Source organism: Salvia splendens, chromosome 1 (assembly GCF_004379255.2).
Source record: "Salvia splendens isolate huo1 chromosome 1, SspV2, whole genome shotgun sequence".
NCBI lineage: Eukaryota > Viridiplantae > Streptophyta > Magnoliopsida > Lamiales > Lamiaceae > Salvia > Salvia splendens.
In genome coordinates this window covers 10,192,529-10,210,861 of record NC_056032.1, presented here as the reverse complement: position 1 = coordinate 10,210,861, position 18,333 = coordinate 10,192,529, and the positions used below count along the sequence as shown (strand labels likewise).

The window sequence follows — 18,333 nt, the reverse complement described above, 5'->3', positions numbered from 1 at the left end:
ATTTTTTTGTTGCGTACTGTGGGGATTGTTCTCCTCTTTTACAGTATTCTTGTTTATTTCCTTCTTACTTGCCAAAGTAAACGCAGTATTCATCTTTGTGTAACATCATATATGACATAAAATTCTTCATCGAGTGGATGTCATCTTCATGAAGCACTGTACCTAAGTCTCCTGTCAGGTTATATAATCTATGCACGTTTAGTTTATTAATGTGTATAAGTATACTTAACTCTCAATTTGCATGCAGTATTTCAGGTGTAGAAGAAGAAACTACTATCGTATTCTAAATTCTCTATGGATTGTTACCAGGTGAGACCAAATGTTTTATTCGGTTTCTCAGTTTAGGTTTCTAAAATTGTCACCCAATGCCATTATGAGTGGACAAGTAATGTATATAATTCTGCTTAGTCGCTAGATTTTATAAATAGAGTTTTGAAGAGTGTTCTAGAATAGTGTTGAACTCAAATGATGTTAAATTTCGGCATTCTTTTGATTTGAATTTACCTAGGAGTTCATTGCGTTGATTATCTTCTGTGAATTTGTTCAACTCTCAGCCTTTACTTGAACTTGATGACGTAGAAAATGAGGAAAACACACTGGCTGGGCTCAATGGAATGAAATGAAATGAAATGAAATGTAGAGCCGTGCAAAATTCGAATTGATGCTACAATATTCCTCTTTTCTTCAGACAGAAATATTTCATCATAATAATTTAAGTTAGCATCACATAATAAAGATTTCATTACTAGTGAACAAGTTGGAGCAGTTGCAGCCAGCCATAATACATGAGTGAAATATAGTAGCTAACATGCACTAATCTTCCACCTTATGTGCAAATGCATTAGTTTTTCAGTCATCCTACGGTGACGGAACTAAATCCTTTAAACGCTCAAAACACTTGTAGAATATTGTATAAACATCATGGACAAGTCAAAAAAATTTAGGGTTGTAACCTTTTTAATATTGTGTGTGGTGTTGAGGTCTCAACTAAGTTCAAATTATTACTCTAAAAATTGACCCTACATACTGAAACAATTTAAAAAATAAGAAAACTTATACTCTCACAACTTCTAAATCTATTTTATAAGGTCAGACTATATTACAATTTGAAGATGGAGATTAAATTGGACGAAGTCACAATTCTGCCCTATAATAGTAGTTCTAAAGGTTAGAAGATGAAGCAGTGAGTATTTTGAAAGATGATAGCAAAGACAAAAAAAATGCTAATTCGAGTAAGAATGAAAGAAAATCAAAACTAGCAAGAACATTTACGATCGTTTGTTATCAATACAATTTTCATACTGGTATATTTCAGCAGAAATTGTGTATATTTCAGCAGCAATTGTTCAAATTATGGTTTTACTAGTACAGATTTAGCTACGTCCAAATGGTTAAGGCGACAGGTTCCAATGAGATATTCCGGTAGCTCATCAGTTGTATTGGCCTGCATAATATGGAAAGAAATCAAAGAATCATTGCTAGAGAGAGAGAGAGAGAGAGAGAACAAGGTAGAATTCCATGTAAATGACCAAAAACAATAAGGTTTACCTGAACTAAGAATGCCATCTCAATGACTAGGTTGTTGAGGTAACCTAGAACAAGGCTGACCACCCCCCTCGCAACAGTTGACGACCCAATATCAACCCCAAGCTGTAAATTGTGTTTCATTATCACATTCACACAAATAATATTTCTAAAATAAAAGGTACTACATGTCAGCTAAATTCTAGCGTCACAAACTAGTAGAAGTACGATCATAATTGTTATGTTTATTCACTATTTGAAGAACATGATGGAGCCATAGTAAAAGGCACAGTTAAATCTATTTCCAAGAAAATACTTTACACAATAAAGCTTGAGTGACAACCTATCATAACATAAGACAGCTAGAACTTCGTCATATGATTTATTCATATTTATTATTGATGGAGTACGTACTAAACAAGCCCAACAGCAGTAAAGCCCATCAGCCTAAAGCCCAAGAAAGAGTATCAGTTCGGCATGACTAAAGAGTATCAGTCCGGCATGACTAAAGAGTTCAGTTCGGCACAACCAAAGAGTTCGGCCCCAGCCTACAGCTCGGTAAAAGCCAACCAATCAAACTCTGCTCTCAGGTCGGCATCAAGCTCTACTCTCAGATCGGCAAAAGCTGCTCGGCAATAATTCAGCAGTTCGGTCTCAGTATTCGACCGAACTAGGAGATAGTGGACTCATGCAGGATTTCCACCTCCACTACACCCACGATCTATTTAGTGGTGTCAAGCAGTCGTTAACTCATGCAGGATAGTGGACCCATGCAAGATCGCCACGATCTCCACGACATCCACTACCTAGTAAATGGTGCTGCATGCCACGATCTTGGTCCTTTGTATAAATAGAACCTAGATCAAATAGATAGGGTTAGACTCTCTCGCTTTCTAGAGATCAAATACAAAATAGCAAGTCTGTATTGTAAGCTGTAGAAAACAGATCAAGCAATACAACTCTGCCCTCTTTTCTTCCCGTGGACGTAGATTTACCTCAGTAAATCGAACCACGTAAATTCATTGTGTCGTGATCTGCATTTTCCTGCATTCACTAACATCAGAAGTTCGCGGATTCATCACTGGCGCCGTCTGTGGGAAGCAGAGAACCAAATTTGTGATAAAGCGAATTTTTGACCCTTTTTCCACCCCAAAAAAAATGCATACCAGATCACATAACACCCGTAATACCGTTCGTGATAACCGTGAGGAAGCTAGTCCAGCTCGCAGGTCTGAAAAACGGCCTCGGGAGACATCTACCTCCGGTTCTCACGAAGAAGGAACAAGCCACTCCAGGAGTCATCGCACCGAGTCTTCCCAGCAGCCCGATTTAAATGAAGCTGTCAAGCTGTTCTTGGCCGAGAAGCAGGAGGAGTTCTTAACCTTCCTGCAGAAGAGCCAACAGCCGGAGAAGACAACGGCGGATTCTCCCTCCTCATCCAGACATGAAAGTCACTACCGCAGTAGTGACGTGTCTTCCAGGAGAAAGAATCCTCAGCCCCGACATGTTCCTGTTCCTCCTCGGTACCGGAACCACAGGAGAACTCCATCTCCTCCGTACCGAAGAGATGTCGGGTTCGCCATGTACGGAGCATTAAAGACTCCGTTCTCGGACGATATCACCCGAACTCCTTTGCCGCGGAACTACCGGACACCGTCAATGACTTATGACGGGCTAGTGGATCCTCATGACTTCTTGGGACGCTATCAATATAACATGGCGAACCAGGGTCTCAATGAGGTCCATATGTGCAAGCTGTTCCCCGAGCTGCTTATCGGGAACGCCAGAAGGTGGTTCGACAGCCTTCCTCAAGGCAGCATTAGATCCTACCGAGATCTAATGGATGCTTTCCACAGGAGGTTCTTTCAGAAAGCGGAAGTCCGAATCACTTCGGCTCAGCTGCTTTCCATTCGTCAAGGTCGCGACGAAAAAATCAGCGACTTTATGACAAGATTCCACAAGGAATGCCTGCAAGTAGACGATCTCAACGATCTGCTTGTCATCTCGGCATTCCAAAATGGAATCCTGCCCGGAGCTCTCTACAGGAAGCTCGTTGAGTGCGGTCCGCAGACAGCTCAGGAAATGTGGGACATTGTGGACCAGTACTCCCGGGCCGATGAGGCAGACCGTCGCAAACGGTCGTTAGACAGCTCATCGTCCCGAGGAGACAGAAGGAAGCCCGATCATAGCGATCAGGGGCATCCTCGCCGGACTCCATTTGAAAGAATTCAAAGGGCTCCGGTGCAAGACAGATTGGGACCCCGTCTCAATCCCGAGAAGCCGCCCGCTCAGTTCGTACCGCTGAACAAGTCAAGAGCGGAAATTTTCGAACTACATTCCGATATGTTCGAAAGACCAAAGCGGATGACGAAATCAGCCGTGCGGCGACCTCAGGATCAATATTGCTCCTTCCATCAAACCCACGGTCACGATACCGAGGAGTGCCGAAATTTGGCTGCAGGTATTGATGTTCTTGTGAAAACAGGAACATTAAAAAAATACCAAAGCAAGCAGCCGAAAAAGAACAAAAGGCAGAGAGGTGCAAACTGCAATCCTCAGGATCCGAAAAGGCATGAGGATCCCGAAGACGACGACGAGCCGCAATATGATGGAGTAATCCAGACTATTGATGCTCTCCCTGCCGGGAAGACTAAGTCGTCCCTAAAAGCAGAACGCAGAGGTTCCAATCAAGAGGAGCCAACACATAAAAGGCTGAAGAAAGACGAAGTGATTACATTCTCAGATGCCGATCCCGTCCCAGCCATCTCTCCTCACCAAGACGCTATTGTCATTCAAGCCGGAGTGGCAAACAAACTGATCCACAGAGTATTTGTGGATACAGGAGCGTCAGTCAGCATTCTTTTTAAAGAATGTTTCGATAAAATGGAAGTGGATCCAGCTCGGCTCAGTCCGGCTCCACTTCCTCTGAAAAGTTTCGCCCAGGAGGACACCCGCCCTGAAGGTATTATCAGCCTTCCGATCACGGTGGGAAAAGCGCCTACAAGCTCCAATACGATGATCGAGTTCTTTGTGGTGAAAGCTCGGTCCCCGTACAACATCATCCTGGGGAGAGACTGGCTCAACACAGTTCGGGCCGTTTGCTCTACTTATCACCTCACCATCAAGATCCCCACTAAAGGTGGGATAGCGGTCATCCGAGGTGATCAAAAGAGAGCAAAAGAATGTCTGCAGATTGCGCTTAAGAGTGCCGAACAATCAGTTCGGCACCATCAAGCATAGCAATCACAGCAACCGGAGTCAGAGGCAAGCGAGATGACCGAAGTCACTTCAGAGCCGAACTCAATGACCGTTCAGTTATACGAAGATGATCCATCCAGAACGGTCAAGATCGGCTTCGCAGGAACGCCTCTACTCCGGGAAAAGACCATTCAGCTCCTCAAGGAGTACAAAGATGTCTTTGCATGGTCTCCGTTGGACATGACCGGAGTGCCCCCCGAGGTAATCACTCATCGGTTAAATATTGATCCTTCAATCCGGCCAGTAAAACAGAAGCAAAGACTCTTTGCGGCAGAAAGAAGCCAAGTCATCCATGACGAAGTCCGCCAATTGCTAAAAGCGGATGTACTATTCGAGGTGAAATATCCTTCTTGGGTGGCCAATCCTGTGATGATCAAGAAAAAAGAAGGAGGATGGCGGATGTGCATAGATTTTACCGATCTAAACAAGCACTGTCCTAAAGATTGCTATCCCCTTCCGAATATAGATAAAAAAGTAGAAGCTTTGATCGGCTTCGAAATTTTCTGTTTTCTTGATTTATACAAAGGATATCACCAAGTGTTGATGGATGAGAGTGACGCTCCGAAAACAGCTTTCATTACCGATTTCGGCATTTTCGCTTATAAAAAGATGCCATTCGGTTTAAAGAATGCCGGAGCCACTTATCAAAGGATGGTAGACAAGCTTTTTCGGCACCTAATCGGAAAACAGGTTGAAGTGTATGTCGACGACATAGTTGTCAAAAGCAAAAGCACTTCGGAGTACGAGCACAACCTCAAGTCCACTCTCAACGTGCTCAAGAAAGCCAACCTCAAACTTAATCCCCAAAAGTGTACCTTTTTGGTAGATTCGGGAAAGTTTCTGGGTTGTTGGGTTTCAAAGGACGGACTCAAGGCAAACCCCTCAAAAGTTCAAGTCGTTCAGAACATGGCAATGCCGAAGTCCATACATGACGTGCAAAGGCTAACCGGATGTCTAGCCGCACTGAATCGATTCCTTTCCCAAGCAGCCGAAAAGCAACTGCCGTTCTTCAAAGTGTTGAAAAAGGCACCAAAATTCGAGTGGGGAGCCGAGCAGAAAAAGGCCTTTGACGAGCTCAAAAGTTATCTAGCCGAGCTTCCTATTCTCTCTGCTCCAACCGAAGCCGAAGTAATATTCTTATACTTAGCGGCATCCGATCAAACCATTAGCGCGGTGCTTGTACGAGAAGAAGGCCTAAAGCAGTTTCCCATCTACTTTACAAGCCGAGCATTAAGAGGTCCAGAAACAAGGTATCAACCTCTGGAAAAAATTGCTCTGGCGTTAGTAAATGCAGCAAGGAGACTGCGGCCATACTTCTATGCTCACAAGGTATGCGTCTTAACCGATCTGCCTCTTCGGCAAGTTTTGACCAAGCCAGAAGCATCAGGCAGAATCGCCAAATGGGCCATAGAGCTGGGAGAACACTCAATCGAGTATCTACCTCGGAAAGCCATCAAGGGACAAGCCTTGGCAGATTTTCTTACAGAAGCAAAGTTCGATCAAGCAATTTCTGTTATTGCCGAACAGAAGAATTCTGCCAATACCGAACTAGCACAGCCCTTGGAATCCGAAGTAGAGTCGCCGGACTGCTGGAGCGGATTCGTAGATGGAGCTTCAAACAAGATGGGAAGTGGAGCTGGTATTTTACTTGTCGCTCCCGACGGACACGAGGTAACCTACTCACTTCGGTTCCTATTCCCCACTACTAATAATGAAGCCGAGTACGAAGCCCTCCTGGCCGGACTCCAGTTAGCGCAAAGTCTGCTCATCAAATCTCTCAAAGTCCATTGTGATTCACAAGTCATAGTAAATCACATGTTGGGTACAAGTGAAGCTCGTGACGAGAGAATGAAGAAGTATTTGGACAAAGCGCAAAGCATCAGCCGAAGTTTCTCCTATTTTCGGATAATCCGCATTCCCAGAGCGGAAAATAGCCGAGCAGATACCTTAAGTAAGTTGGCCTCAGATCCGAGCTCAAACGCGGAAGAATTAATGCATCGAAGCATTGATGAAGCTGAGGTACATTCAGTATCCAGCTCGCCGAACTGGATGACGCCGATCTTGCAGTATCTGGATCAAGGACAATTGCCCGAGGATAAGAGAGAAGCTCGGAAGATCACGTGCCGAGCACTTCGGTACGAACTTCATGAAGGAGTCCTCTTTAGAAAGTCTTACCTCCAGCCGTTATTGCGGTGCGTAGGACCAGAAGAGACGGACTACATCCTCAGAGAAGTTCATGAAGGATCGTGCGGCAGCCACATCGGAGCTAGAGCTTTAGCTAAAAAAGTTCTAAGATGGGGATATTATTGGCCAACCCTGGTACAAGAAGCAGTGCAGCTCGTCAAGACCTGTCCGAAGTGCCAAATCCATGCAAATATCCCAAGGATGCCGCAGACCGATCTATCCACTATGCAGAGCCCTTGGCCTTTCATGCAATGGGGCATAGACATAGTGGGACCACTTCCTCAAGCTCCTCGGCAAATGAAATTCCTAATCGTTGCCGTGGACTACTTTACGAAGTGGGTGGAAGCTGAACCATTAGCTACGATAACGAGCTCGAAGGCATTGGATTTCGTCTGGAAGAACATAGTGTGCCGATTTGGCATACCCCACATCATCATCTCGGATAACGGGACTCAGTTCACCGACAAGACGTTCAAGAATTGGTGCCAAGAGCTGAATATTCAACAGCGGTTCACTTCGGTCTCTCATCCACAAGCAAACGGACAAACGGAGGTAACAAATCGTATCCTGGTGAAAGGGTTAAAAGCTCGGTTAGAACAAGCCAAAGGACAATGGGTAGAAAATCTCCCTCAAGTCCTATGGTCCTACCGAACTACACCCACAACCTCCAACGGTGAAACCCCGTACAGTCTGGTGTACGGCACTGAAGCCGTAATTCCGGTGGAGATCGGCGTACCCAGTCCCCGAACTCTAAATTTCTCCTCAGAAATGAATGACGACGGACTGAGAGCCGAGCTAGATCTTGCCGAAGAAAGAAGAGAATTGGCATGCATAAAAGCAGCCAAGTACAAGGAGCAAGTAGCCCGGTATTACAACCAAAGGGTGAAGAAGCTGCAATTTCAAGTGGGAGATCTCGTCTTGAGAAACAACGAAGTAAGCCGAGCAGAAAAGCTGGGCAAGCTCGAACCCACATGGGAAGGTCCGTATCGGGTGTCAGAAGTCCTCGGCAAAGGGTCTTACAAATTGGCTCACATGTCAGGAGAACAGGTACCCCGAACATGGCACATTTCCAACCTCAAAAAGTTCCATTTGTAAGAGACAGTCCGGTCAGTCAGTCTTGAGTCCTGTTCAGTCAATGTGCTTTATTTGGTTTACTTGGTCTTTATTTGTCTCTATGCGTTTTGTCTGTGTGTTTTGTCTGTCTCTGTGCGTGTCGTCTCTTACAAATGTTACTGAGGTATCTTGTTCTTCGAAGGCTGATCCCCTTCTTAGAACATATACAAGCCAACGATTGTGAGTCAAAGCTTCTAAAGAGGATACAAGACCACAATTCAGCTTAAACAAGCAGTTCGTCTGAAACGAACTGCAATAAGCCAACGATTGTGAAGTCCAAGCTTCTAAAGAGGATACAAGACCACAATTCGGCTTAAAAATCAAGCACTTCGTCTGAAACGAACTGCAACAAAAGTCCGATTCACGCGATAAAACTTGCCTGAATTAGGACAAGGGAAAGTCCGATCCACGCGATAAAACTCGCCGAATTAGGACAAGGGAAAGTCCGATCCCCAAAATTAGGACAACGGAAAGTTCGATCCGAGCGATAAGACTCGCCAAATTAGGACGCAAATCAAGTCCGGTCAAAGAAGAGTTCACTTCATCAGGCCGAGGACAAACATCAACTTACCCCGTACCTTTATCCAGAATGCCGAAGTGATTCACTTCACTTTTCGGGGGGGGTAGTGATGGAGTACGTACTAAACAAGCCCAACAGCAGTAAAGCCCATCAGCCTAAAGCCCAAGAAAGAGTATCAGTTCGGCATGACTAAAGAGTATCAGTCCGGCATGACTAAAGAGTTCAGTTCGGCACAACCAAAGAGTTCGGCCCCAGCCTACAGCTCGGTAAAAGCCAACCAATCAAACTCTGCTCTCAGGTCGGCATCAAGCTCTACTCTCAGATCGGCAAAAGCTGCTCGGCAATAATTCAGCAGTTCGGTCTCAGTATTCGACCGAACTAGGAGATAGTGGACTCATGCAGGATTTCCACCTCCACTACACCCACGATCTATTTAGTGGTGTCAAGCAGTCGTTAACTCATGCAGGATAGTGGACCCATGCAAGATCGCCACGATCTCCACGACATCCACTACCTAGTAAATGGTGCTGCATGCCACGATCTTGGTCCTTTGTATAAATAGAACCTAGATCAAATAGATAGGGTTAGACTCTCTCGCTTTCTAGAGATCAAATACAAAATAGCAAGTCTGTATTGTAAGCTGTAGAAAACAGATCAAGCAATACAACTCTGCCCTCTTTTCTTCCCGTGGACGTAGATTTACCTCAGTAAATCGAACCACGTAAATTCATTGTGTCGTGATCTGCATTTTCCTGCATTCACTAACATCAGAAGTTCGCGGATTCATCAATTATGTTCTCTCAGGTAGAGAAGTCACATACAGAATCATTAACCATTAGTTTTGAAAGACCCTGTAATCTCCATTTTTTCTATTCTAATGGTTGGCCTAGTACAAGAAATGAACTAGGGGTGCTCAAAATGCAACTGCGTAGAGCAATGAAACAGAACGTGAATAGAAAAATTTGTGAGTGGCCCATAAGTAAGCTCCTTAATATGATACCTCGAGGTAGTTCTTCCCACGAAAATAGTTAATTTCTAATGCTTGACCGACCAGGCATGCCTTTTTTCCAACACTCTGCTTGACTATCCATGAGCCCTGAGAAACAGATTGTATGATCAAGTTTGAGATGCCTAATGTGGGAAGGGATTCATGATATCATCCACAAATTGTTATTGTTACTCAATATAAGAATATACAAAAAAAAAAATTCCTAGACAATAACAAAAAAGGGAAATAACCAACCTTTGAAATATATGGTATGAGCTTGAATCTAGAATTTCTATAAGCATCATCTCCTTTTACGAAGCTCTCGAGCAGAGGGGCCTCTTCTAGAGGAGTACTCATCATATAGTATAAAGCAAGATTGTATGTTGTTGAACCTGGAACCTATGCCAATGAAGTCAGTAAAGGAATTGCTCCAATCTTATAGAAAAAGTAAAAAACAATAAACACCTTAACTCACCTGTATGTTCACAATAAAAAAGAACTCGGGACCCCCCTTAGCAGCATATTTCTGCACATTAAAAATTATTTCAATTTAAGCTACACAGACCAATAGCAATAGTTGTTTGAGGCAAATTCTGAAGGGGTGAATAGTGTCTATAATTTACAGAAAGTAAAATGCAAAACGTGAACATTTACCTGAACTATGCCCCCGGACCGGCCACCAAGATCATCTTCTCTCTTGTCAGATCTCAACCAGTCAGCACCTACCATTTCCATCAGTGTACCATTTGCTTTAATCTGGGTAACAAACAGAGCATATTAATGAATCGTACACAGATGGCCAAGTTCCCCACTTTGGTATTCACAAAATAAAAAGAAAGAAAAACTACAGAAAATAAAAACAATTGGGCATTGTTAGCAATAATTGTTTCAACATCAGCAGCTGCATTATTACTACTCTAGCTATCATGTTTCATACTTACATTTCAATATTTCTCCCAAAAGAAAGTGCAAAACTAAGCAATTGCCATCAACCTTTAAAAAATACAAAGAAAACAAAAATGATGGAAGCATCTACATCTCTCAAATACACTATTCCACCAAATATTATGTTTTCCCCATGTATAAGCAGCCATTGATTACACATAATACTATTGTATCTTAGATATGAAATACTACTTGCTGGAGCTAAAGCAAAGTAAAAATACTGTAAATCGAAATTCTAGAAAGGGAAACTACCTTTTTTCTGTCATCCAAATAAGTCTTTCCACGGATCAGATATGTTGATGGATCTGTTGCTGTCCAACTGCAGAGCACATTACAAGTTGGATCCTTCGGAAGAGTGTATCCATATTTGCACAATAGACTCTCTTCCCTTGCCATGTCATGCAAGTCTACATAACCCTTTTTCTGAACTGCAGTACCAATGTCTCAGACCATTAGACGTAGGAAGACAGGAGGCATTATCGTGAACTGGTTGCATACCTTGGGGACAAGTGTTATTACCTAATTATATACACATTAGTGAATGTCCCATACCTGCAAGATCATGCAACTTTTTGACAAAGACGGCAGCAGTCGACAATTTTGGTTGGCGTGCATCCTGGGAAGCTCCAACTTATGAGATGAGTAGAGAAAATGGCTAGCCAATTGTGTTGCAAAAAGAAAAGAAAAGAAAACAAAATACAAAGTACAAATAGCCTACAGAGGTAGATAACACAAGGATGTTTATCATTTTCCGGCAAACATAGAGAAGTACCATCCTTATGTTTGTATACTATGTACATAAAAACTCGGTACTTTTTTCCTAGAGAATAATATGCCTGTTCCTAGAGAGTGAAATCTCCAGATTCATTAGTGATTTTTTCCATCCATATATCATACCAACAACCAATGCATAAACATAAATCCAATCCAGAGAAGAAGGGAAAGTTATTTCATTTGTTATTGGTCCCTCAGACATGAACTACACCCCAATCAGTTCACTTGAAGCTTTGTTATGATAAAACCACTTTGATTTCATGCCTAATATCCTAACCTTGACTGGCAATACCTGAGAATACCTTTCTGGACCATAATCAGATTGCCAACCAGTTTCTGATTGATCATAATCCAGAGGTTCTGAGACATCAAAGAATTCATCTGTTGCATCATTCAATCCCACAAGACTTGAGTGTTCAGAAGGTGTTTTAAGCGATTCTTCCTCCACATCCTCCCTAGTCGTTCCATTATCCATCCTAGTTCGAACATCAACGTTCAGATCCATCTTCTTTTGCTGCATGGTACTGTTTCTTATCAGCTCACCTGATGAGAAATAGGATGACGAACAATCCACCTTTGTTCTGAACAGCTCCCGTAAGGCTACAGAAAAAGCAATCAAGTTGAATCAATTCAAAGCATATGCTATATTAGACTACCTAAGTCATATATTAAGTTTGGAAGAGTATCAGTTAATCTATCAAGTTATACTTTTAAACACGCTTATGATTAATTCTGCCATGATTTTCCTTCTCATAACAAATGGAAGATAGTCTGCACATTGATATCATAGGAAAGTACAACTTTGGACCTAATGTAATTGCATAGGTTCAATTTTAGACTAATGGACCTCATAAATCTAACTGATTTATATCTAAAACTGACTAAATGTTATGACTCATTTTATCTCTAAAAAATTAAATAAAAATGACATGTAAAAATTTATTTCTACCTCTACAACCATACAATGTCGTTAGACCACTAATATTTGGAAAAATGAGCTGGAACATAGAGTTGACTATAGATTTGAACTGAGCTATATATATGGCATCTGTTTTTTGTAAATACCAAAATTGCAGCTAGAATTGAAACTCCGCTAATACCTGGGTCCAGAATTGTACATATATCGTAATATTACGAGCTTGATTTTCTATAGAGAATGCATACACATCCTCAAAGAACATCATGTGAAAGCTCTTGAACATTTTAGGTCATGCCCAAAAACAGGCAATATATCAATAGAGCATGGGAATTTTCATTTCATCCATATAAAGAGATAGAAGAACTTGAAGAGAATTATAAGGAACTCAATTATAAAAACAATTGAGACACAATGGCACATGCATGGGCTAAAGTTATGATAAAAAGGCACGTAGCACACCAGCAAGTCTTCCCAGCATGCTTATTGTTATTGACCTAGCCGAGGATGTTGACAAATAAGATTTCCAAAATTTCCAATCAATAGCAAGCATGTGCTTCACCACAGAATGCTTTCCTTGATTAACTGGAGATATTACATATCCTCCACCTGCCAGGAAAGTATATACACAACAATGTCAAGCTACCATCATAATATGCTTAGATTTTTGTTATCTGAGATTTAAAAAATGGCCAAATGCTAGGACCTCATCTTGCAATACACTAGAATAAAGAAGCATGGAAGATCATAGTCATGTCATAATACAAAAATGGAGGGCATATTATGCCAGCCAAATTCAGTTACTTTCACTTTAATATAATGGCAAACACAAGATGCATGCAGACGTATTAGGATGAAGATAAATTTTGACAAATTTCATGGCAAACATGCCAAACAAAAAACGACCATTTAACAGTTACGACAAATATAAGCCCATTAATTACATATTTACAAGCATACATTACTTTTAAGGCAGGCGCGTACATAACCCCTTTTTGGTGGACACTTCAGATGAAACACAGAATGATACAGAATCACTGCAAAATGCAAAAAAATTATTGTCATTTTTCAAATCAAACAAAGATCCGGAATATGATTTCAGCCAGAAATGGATTACCATATGTACCATCATCCTCCCTTCTCCAATACCGCCTTAACAGAAGATCCCTTCTTTTCATACCCCTGTAACAGATTATGCTATATATAACTCTTGAAGATGAATAAATAAATGTTCAATACTGACAGAAAATGTATAGATCAGACCAAGGAAGCCAATCGTGGAATAGAAGCTTGTGAACTATATCAGTATGGCCATCAATATGTTCAATCACAGAACCCTTATGAAAACAGAAGTCCCATCTGCATAAAGGTAAACATAAGGTTATCAAGAAAGGGTGAGTGACAACTCAGATGAACAGCTCTACGGTAACTGTCTCCAAAACGCATACTGGCATCTTTCTTAGTTGCCTCCAGTCTGATATGTAATAGAACTACACAGTGGAGGTATCATAAATGGCATATATTTCACTTGTACAGAAGCTATAAAGTTCTATGACATTAATTTAAATCTGGGAATGGATTTTTATGAACATGATTAAACATGTATCAAAGTCTAAGACTGATTGTTTATTAAGTTCAGATCTGTCTTATGTATAGCTTGATAGTGTTTACTTACTCTGATCTTGAAGGACCAAGAGACATTAGAGTCTGAAAAATAGCCTCTGAAGTAGCATCAATTACACCAACAGCCATTATTGCAGGATGATCATCCCACTACAGTATATGGAAATAATTCATATCAATTTAGCTTAGAGATATCATGCGTCAACTAAACTGCTCAACCTACCTTCCTATGAGATTCTTTGTCCTTAGCCTCCTTAAATAACCGGAGACCTGCAGATTTTTACATTAAACAAGGCACCCAGTAGTTTTACAAGATAGGAAACAAGCTTAAAACATACCATTCTGGCAACCAAATATTTTCCAAGGTGATGGTGCAATAACATCTGATGTCATTGCATCACTGACTGAGGATGAGTAGACTGTCCAGTCAATGGAATATGAATGCTTGCTGGAATAGTTTAGCCTGAACAATATGGAAGGACAGTGAGCATTAAAACAGATCTCATTTAGGCAAAATTAGATGCGTTGAAACAAGAAATTAATGACGCGTAAACTTTCCAGTCATTGTGAAAAAAAGTAAAAAAAAAACATATGGAAACGCTTGACTTGCTAGTGAAAGGTACATTCAGCAAGGTAGAACCAACTCAATAAGGTTGGTGACAATTGAGTAGAGCAGTTTCATCTGAAATTGTTTGGTCAATCAGTAATAAAAGCTAAATTGTTCACCTCAACGACTGCGGTACATGTCTCGAATGGTCAAAATCTCCTCGATTCTGGTTTGGCTGTATTAATTGGTAACATTAGTTTTCAGTCTATAATTACAAGAGAATTCACAAAAAGAACAGTTTCAACCTCTAAAGCTGATTCCTGGAAAGACTGGATCCATCTTGCGGCTTCTTCAGGCCTGTTTGCTCCCAACTGCAGTTTGCAGAAATTTCTACTTGCAACGTTGAGTTAAAGGAAAGGGCTAAAATTCAGAGTAGAAAGCTAGCATACCTTCAGTTGGTCGTTGTGATTAGACGTGTTATAAAGAGTAAAGATGAAAAAGACCTGCAAATTACATATAGAAGAGAAACGTGCCATTCAGTATTTAGGACGGAACACAAATTTAATTATAGGATAAAAAAGGCACATAGAAAAGGAAATTTCATGCAACACCATTCGGTGGCATACCTTCCTCTGAATGCTCTCCCTTCCATTGTCAGTCACCCTTATGCAAGAATCAATAATGGCACTTCTAACAGGATCCTGAAACAAATGTTTCATGTAAGTCTTTAGGCAATACATGACCTATAAGTATTTATTGGTACCAAATATCTATACTAAACGAAAATGTGATAGCATCAACACTGGATTGAATATCAGATTTTCACTATAAGTTCGATAATTCTAGGCTAACAGGCTAACAGCTACTCCAGCTGAATCATGCACTAATCTACCTTTTAGTGAAGGACAAGGTAAATGAATGCTAATTCTATAACATAACTGGTAGAACAGCATACAAAAATTTGGAAAACTATTCAAGTCAACAGAGTGTCAGGTGGCAACTTTGGTAGCTATGCAAATCAGTTTCTATTTGTAACCATCATATATCATCAATAATGAAAGGAGAAACAGATAGGCCCATGACCTTTTCTGTAATATCAATCAAATTAACAAATTATCATCAAATACATGTTCTGTGCTGGACTATTCAGATAAAGTGTCAGATGAGTAAGAGGTGATGATTGCTTTTAGCAGATTCCCATCTATGTTTCTCAGATTTATTAATTAAATGCGCATTGTATTCTGCTTATCACCTTGAGAACATCCAGTTCTACCCATCAGATAGTTATACTCATAAACTAAATAAAGTAAAGAACAAATTAAACTCAAAAATATGTTTACTCATCATCCAAACGTGCATCCTGGGACACTTGCAAAATAAGAAACACAAAATCAGATTTGAATCCGCTACATCAAAATTATGCAAAGAGTACGGAATTCGTGAACCACATTCTTGCTGATTCTTCAGCATCATCATGAAGAAAAAAGTAGAGGAGTTAGATGCTCACACTTACAGCATGACAACAGACCACTAAATGAAGCCACTCTAAAATTATGCTTGATACTATACGCATAGTCCTAATTCTTGTGACTCGATATACATACGCGTTAATGCTAAGGAACCAATACACGCATCTCCATATTATGCATGATCGTATGTCTGTGGCATAGAAAAGGCTCACAAATTAATTGACAATAAGTCCTACTATAACACAAAGAAATCCCAAGAGACAGACTCTCCTAAACTTCAGTGCATACAAAAGTCACGCTCTTATACAGTGCACCAAACCTGATCAAAAAATGTCACCCAACAATACAAATTATCCCAGTCCATGTTATTTGAGGCTTCTATAACTCTCTGCCAGACTACATAGTCCTGATTCAGTAAGCAAGCGCCAGATTGATACAACTAATCAATAGAAGAGATCAAACTCTCCGTTAACACGATATAACAATAACATCAGGAGATTTCAACCGATGAACGAGGTCAAACCTATCCGATTAGGAAATTTTACCGAACCACTGGACTCCTACTATACAATGGGGAAGCACAAGTACCGAAGCCAATCAAAACAGCAAGCAGAAGTCGAAGTTCGCCAGTCATAGAAATGCAATCAAATTACACCACTGGACACTCGTGCATTTACACATAAACAACCGAAACATACAACGAGATTGACTGAGTTAACAAAGTAAACCTCGTCGGGTGAAGCTGGCGCCGATTTGAAGCTCCTAAGCAGGTGATCTTGTAGAATGAAGTAGCGTTTCCTCGAATACTGAAGTCCAATCCGATTCGAGCGTATCGAATACAGCCAGCCTTCCATCCTTCCACCATCACTCTGCAAAGCCGCCATTTCTATATCCGCCAATCCGAAACACGACCGCACTCCCCCCAAAATCGTTGGATATTGTAAAGGAAAATGCCGGATTGAAGTCAAATCATGGAAGCGTGCGGCAATTCGCGGAGGTCGCGCAATTCGCAGCTGCTCTATGTTTGTGTGTGTGAGAAGGAATATGAATATGTAGAGAGAGAAAGTGGTTGTTTAATGGCGTCGCCCGATAACTTCTTCTTTCTCTCTCCGTAACTAGCTATAGCTATACGTTAGTTGGATGTTTGTTTTTACTCATTTGTTAAAAGCAACAGAAATCGATGCAACTGCAAATGTGAGACAAAAGCTTGTCATTCTACAGAAGCCTAATGATTTGCCACTTGAATGTACCAATTTACCCTTTCTATCAGTATTAAATTGATCATCCTTTCACTATTTACGCCATCTAATAATACTTGAATAAAAGTATTAATTATTAATTGACTTTTGCTTTTTCAAGAAAATTGGTTACTTGATTTGTAAAAAAAATTAAAAAATGAAATTGAATGAATAGTAATTAAAGGACGGAATAAGGGACGGTTAAGGAACGGAGCGTTGCTGGTTCCGTCCTTAGTTAAGAGATGGAGGAAAAAAGAACAGTGGGGCCCTCAAATAGTGGTCAAATAGTAGTTAAGGGACGGTATAGAGACAGCGTAGTGGATGGCCTCAGCACATTCAAATTTTTGGATGCCGTAGCAAGATACTGCTCCCTCTCTATATCCCACTATAAGTTAAGCGTTTCAGTCGTTGTTTTTGTTGTTATGCAAAAATGCAAATAAATAGTAGTTAGAGCGAGAAGAAAGTAATGTAAGAGTATAAAAAAGATTTGTATATACATCATTCTCTTACCTAATTTACTCTATCTCCATTGAAACGTCTTACTTGTAGTGGGACGGAGGGAGCACTGAGTTCTATTTTTGTGGTTCCAACTAGTACTCGCTCCGTCCAACTAAGTTGAATCGGAACATTCATTTTTAGAATGTCCAAACTAAATTGGGTCATTTCTCTTTTTAACAAAAATAAAACATATAATCACTCATATTTTATTTTATCACCTACTTTATTTTTCCTTTATCTTTCATACTTTATTCTTTCTTTGCCCAAAAGTTTTAACTCAACTTAGTTGGGACGGAGAGAGTATCTTTTTTAGTATTACAAATTTGTTTTTTATTTTTCAATTTCGATTTGAAGATAATAATAAATTATTGCAAATAGGAGTACATGCTATTTTTACGAAACATGAATATAAATACTTAAATACTCAACATACCTAAGGCTAAGAATAACTGATTTTCTAATTATAGCTAGATAACAATTATCTCAAAATCATGTGCCAACAACCAATGCAATCGAGAATCCCAACAATTAAATCATTTTAACAAACACAAAAGTATTATTGACTATTGTTCTTTAAAGTAGTCGTACGCTGTCTTGATGATATAATAACAATAATTCTAATCTTCTTATAAGTGCCCATCAAATAATAATATTGATATTATAGATACGATAAAAATTAAGTGTGGTTATTTTATGTTTACACGCTGCAGCTGCACTTTGATCATAAAAGCGTGTC

At 40.4% G+C, this 18,333-nt stretch overlaps 1 protein-coding gene across 2 annotated transcripts; it reads right to left on the bottom strand.

Annotated features, from left to right (window-relative positions):
* Window positions 1-1,227: 1,227 nt before the first annotated feature.
* On the bottom strand, window positions 1,228-17,021 carry LOC121741763 (protein ENHANCED DISEASE RESISTANCE 2-like). Of its 2 annotated transcripts, XM_042134651.1 has the most exons (21): window positions 16,590-17,018; window positions 15,019-15,093; window positions 14,842-14,895; window positions 14,698-14,763; window positions 14,572-14,627; window positions 14,184-14,308; window positions 14,069-14,115; window positions 13,898-13,995; window positions 13,486-13,581; window positions 13,340-13,404; window positions 13,188-13,259; window positions 12,685-12,831; window positions 11,599-11,906; window positions 11,085-11,148; window positions 10,785-10,960; window positions 10,242-10,343; window positions 10,063-10,113; window positions 9,843-9,986; window positions 9,600-9,695; window positions 1,549-1,650; window positions 1,228-1,444 (listed from the first exon to the last, which is right to left on the bottom strand). In XM_042134651.1, the coding sequence occupies exons 1-21, from the start codon at window positions 16,743-16,745 to the stop codon at window positions 1,352-1,354; spliced, it is 2,193 nt and encodes a 730-aa protein (XP_041990585.1). In that variant the 5' UTR covers window positions 16,746-17,018; the 3' UTR covers window positions 1,228-1,351. The 2 variants fall into 2 exon arrangements, 1 of the variants encoding a protein (XP_041990585.1); XR_006037921.1 differs by lacking the exons at window positions 1,228-1,444; window positions 1,549-1,650 and having other exon boundaries at window positions 9,843-9,979; window positions 16,590-17,021.
* Between the last annotated feature and the right edge of the window lie 1,312 nt (window positions 17,022-18,333).

What these genes read in the sequence shown, in the direction of transcription:
- LOC121741763 (XM_042134651.1), bottom strand. Translation starts at nt 16,745, where the DNA reads ATGGCGGCTTTGCAGAGTGATGGTGGAAGGATGGAAGGCTGGCTGTAT. An exon ending in TCCAGGAATCAGCTTTAGAG is followed by an intron (nt 14,628 to 14,697) that starts GTTGAAACTGTT and finishes CAATTAATACAG; the next exon opens with CCAAACCAGAATCGAGGAGA. An exon ending in AAAGTTGCATGATCTTGCAG is followed by an intron (nt 10,961 to 11,084) that starts GTATGGGACATT and finishes TTGGTACTGCAG; the next exon opens with TTCAGAAAAAGGGTTATGTA.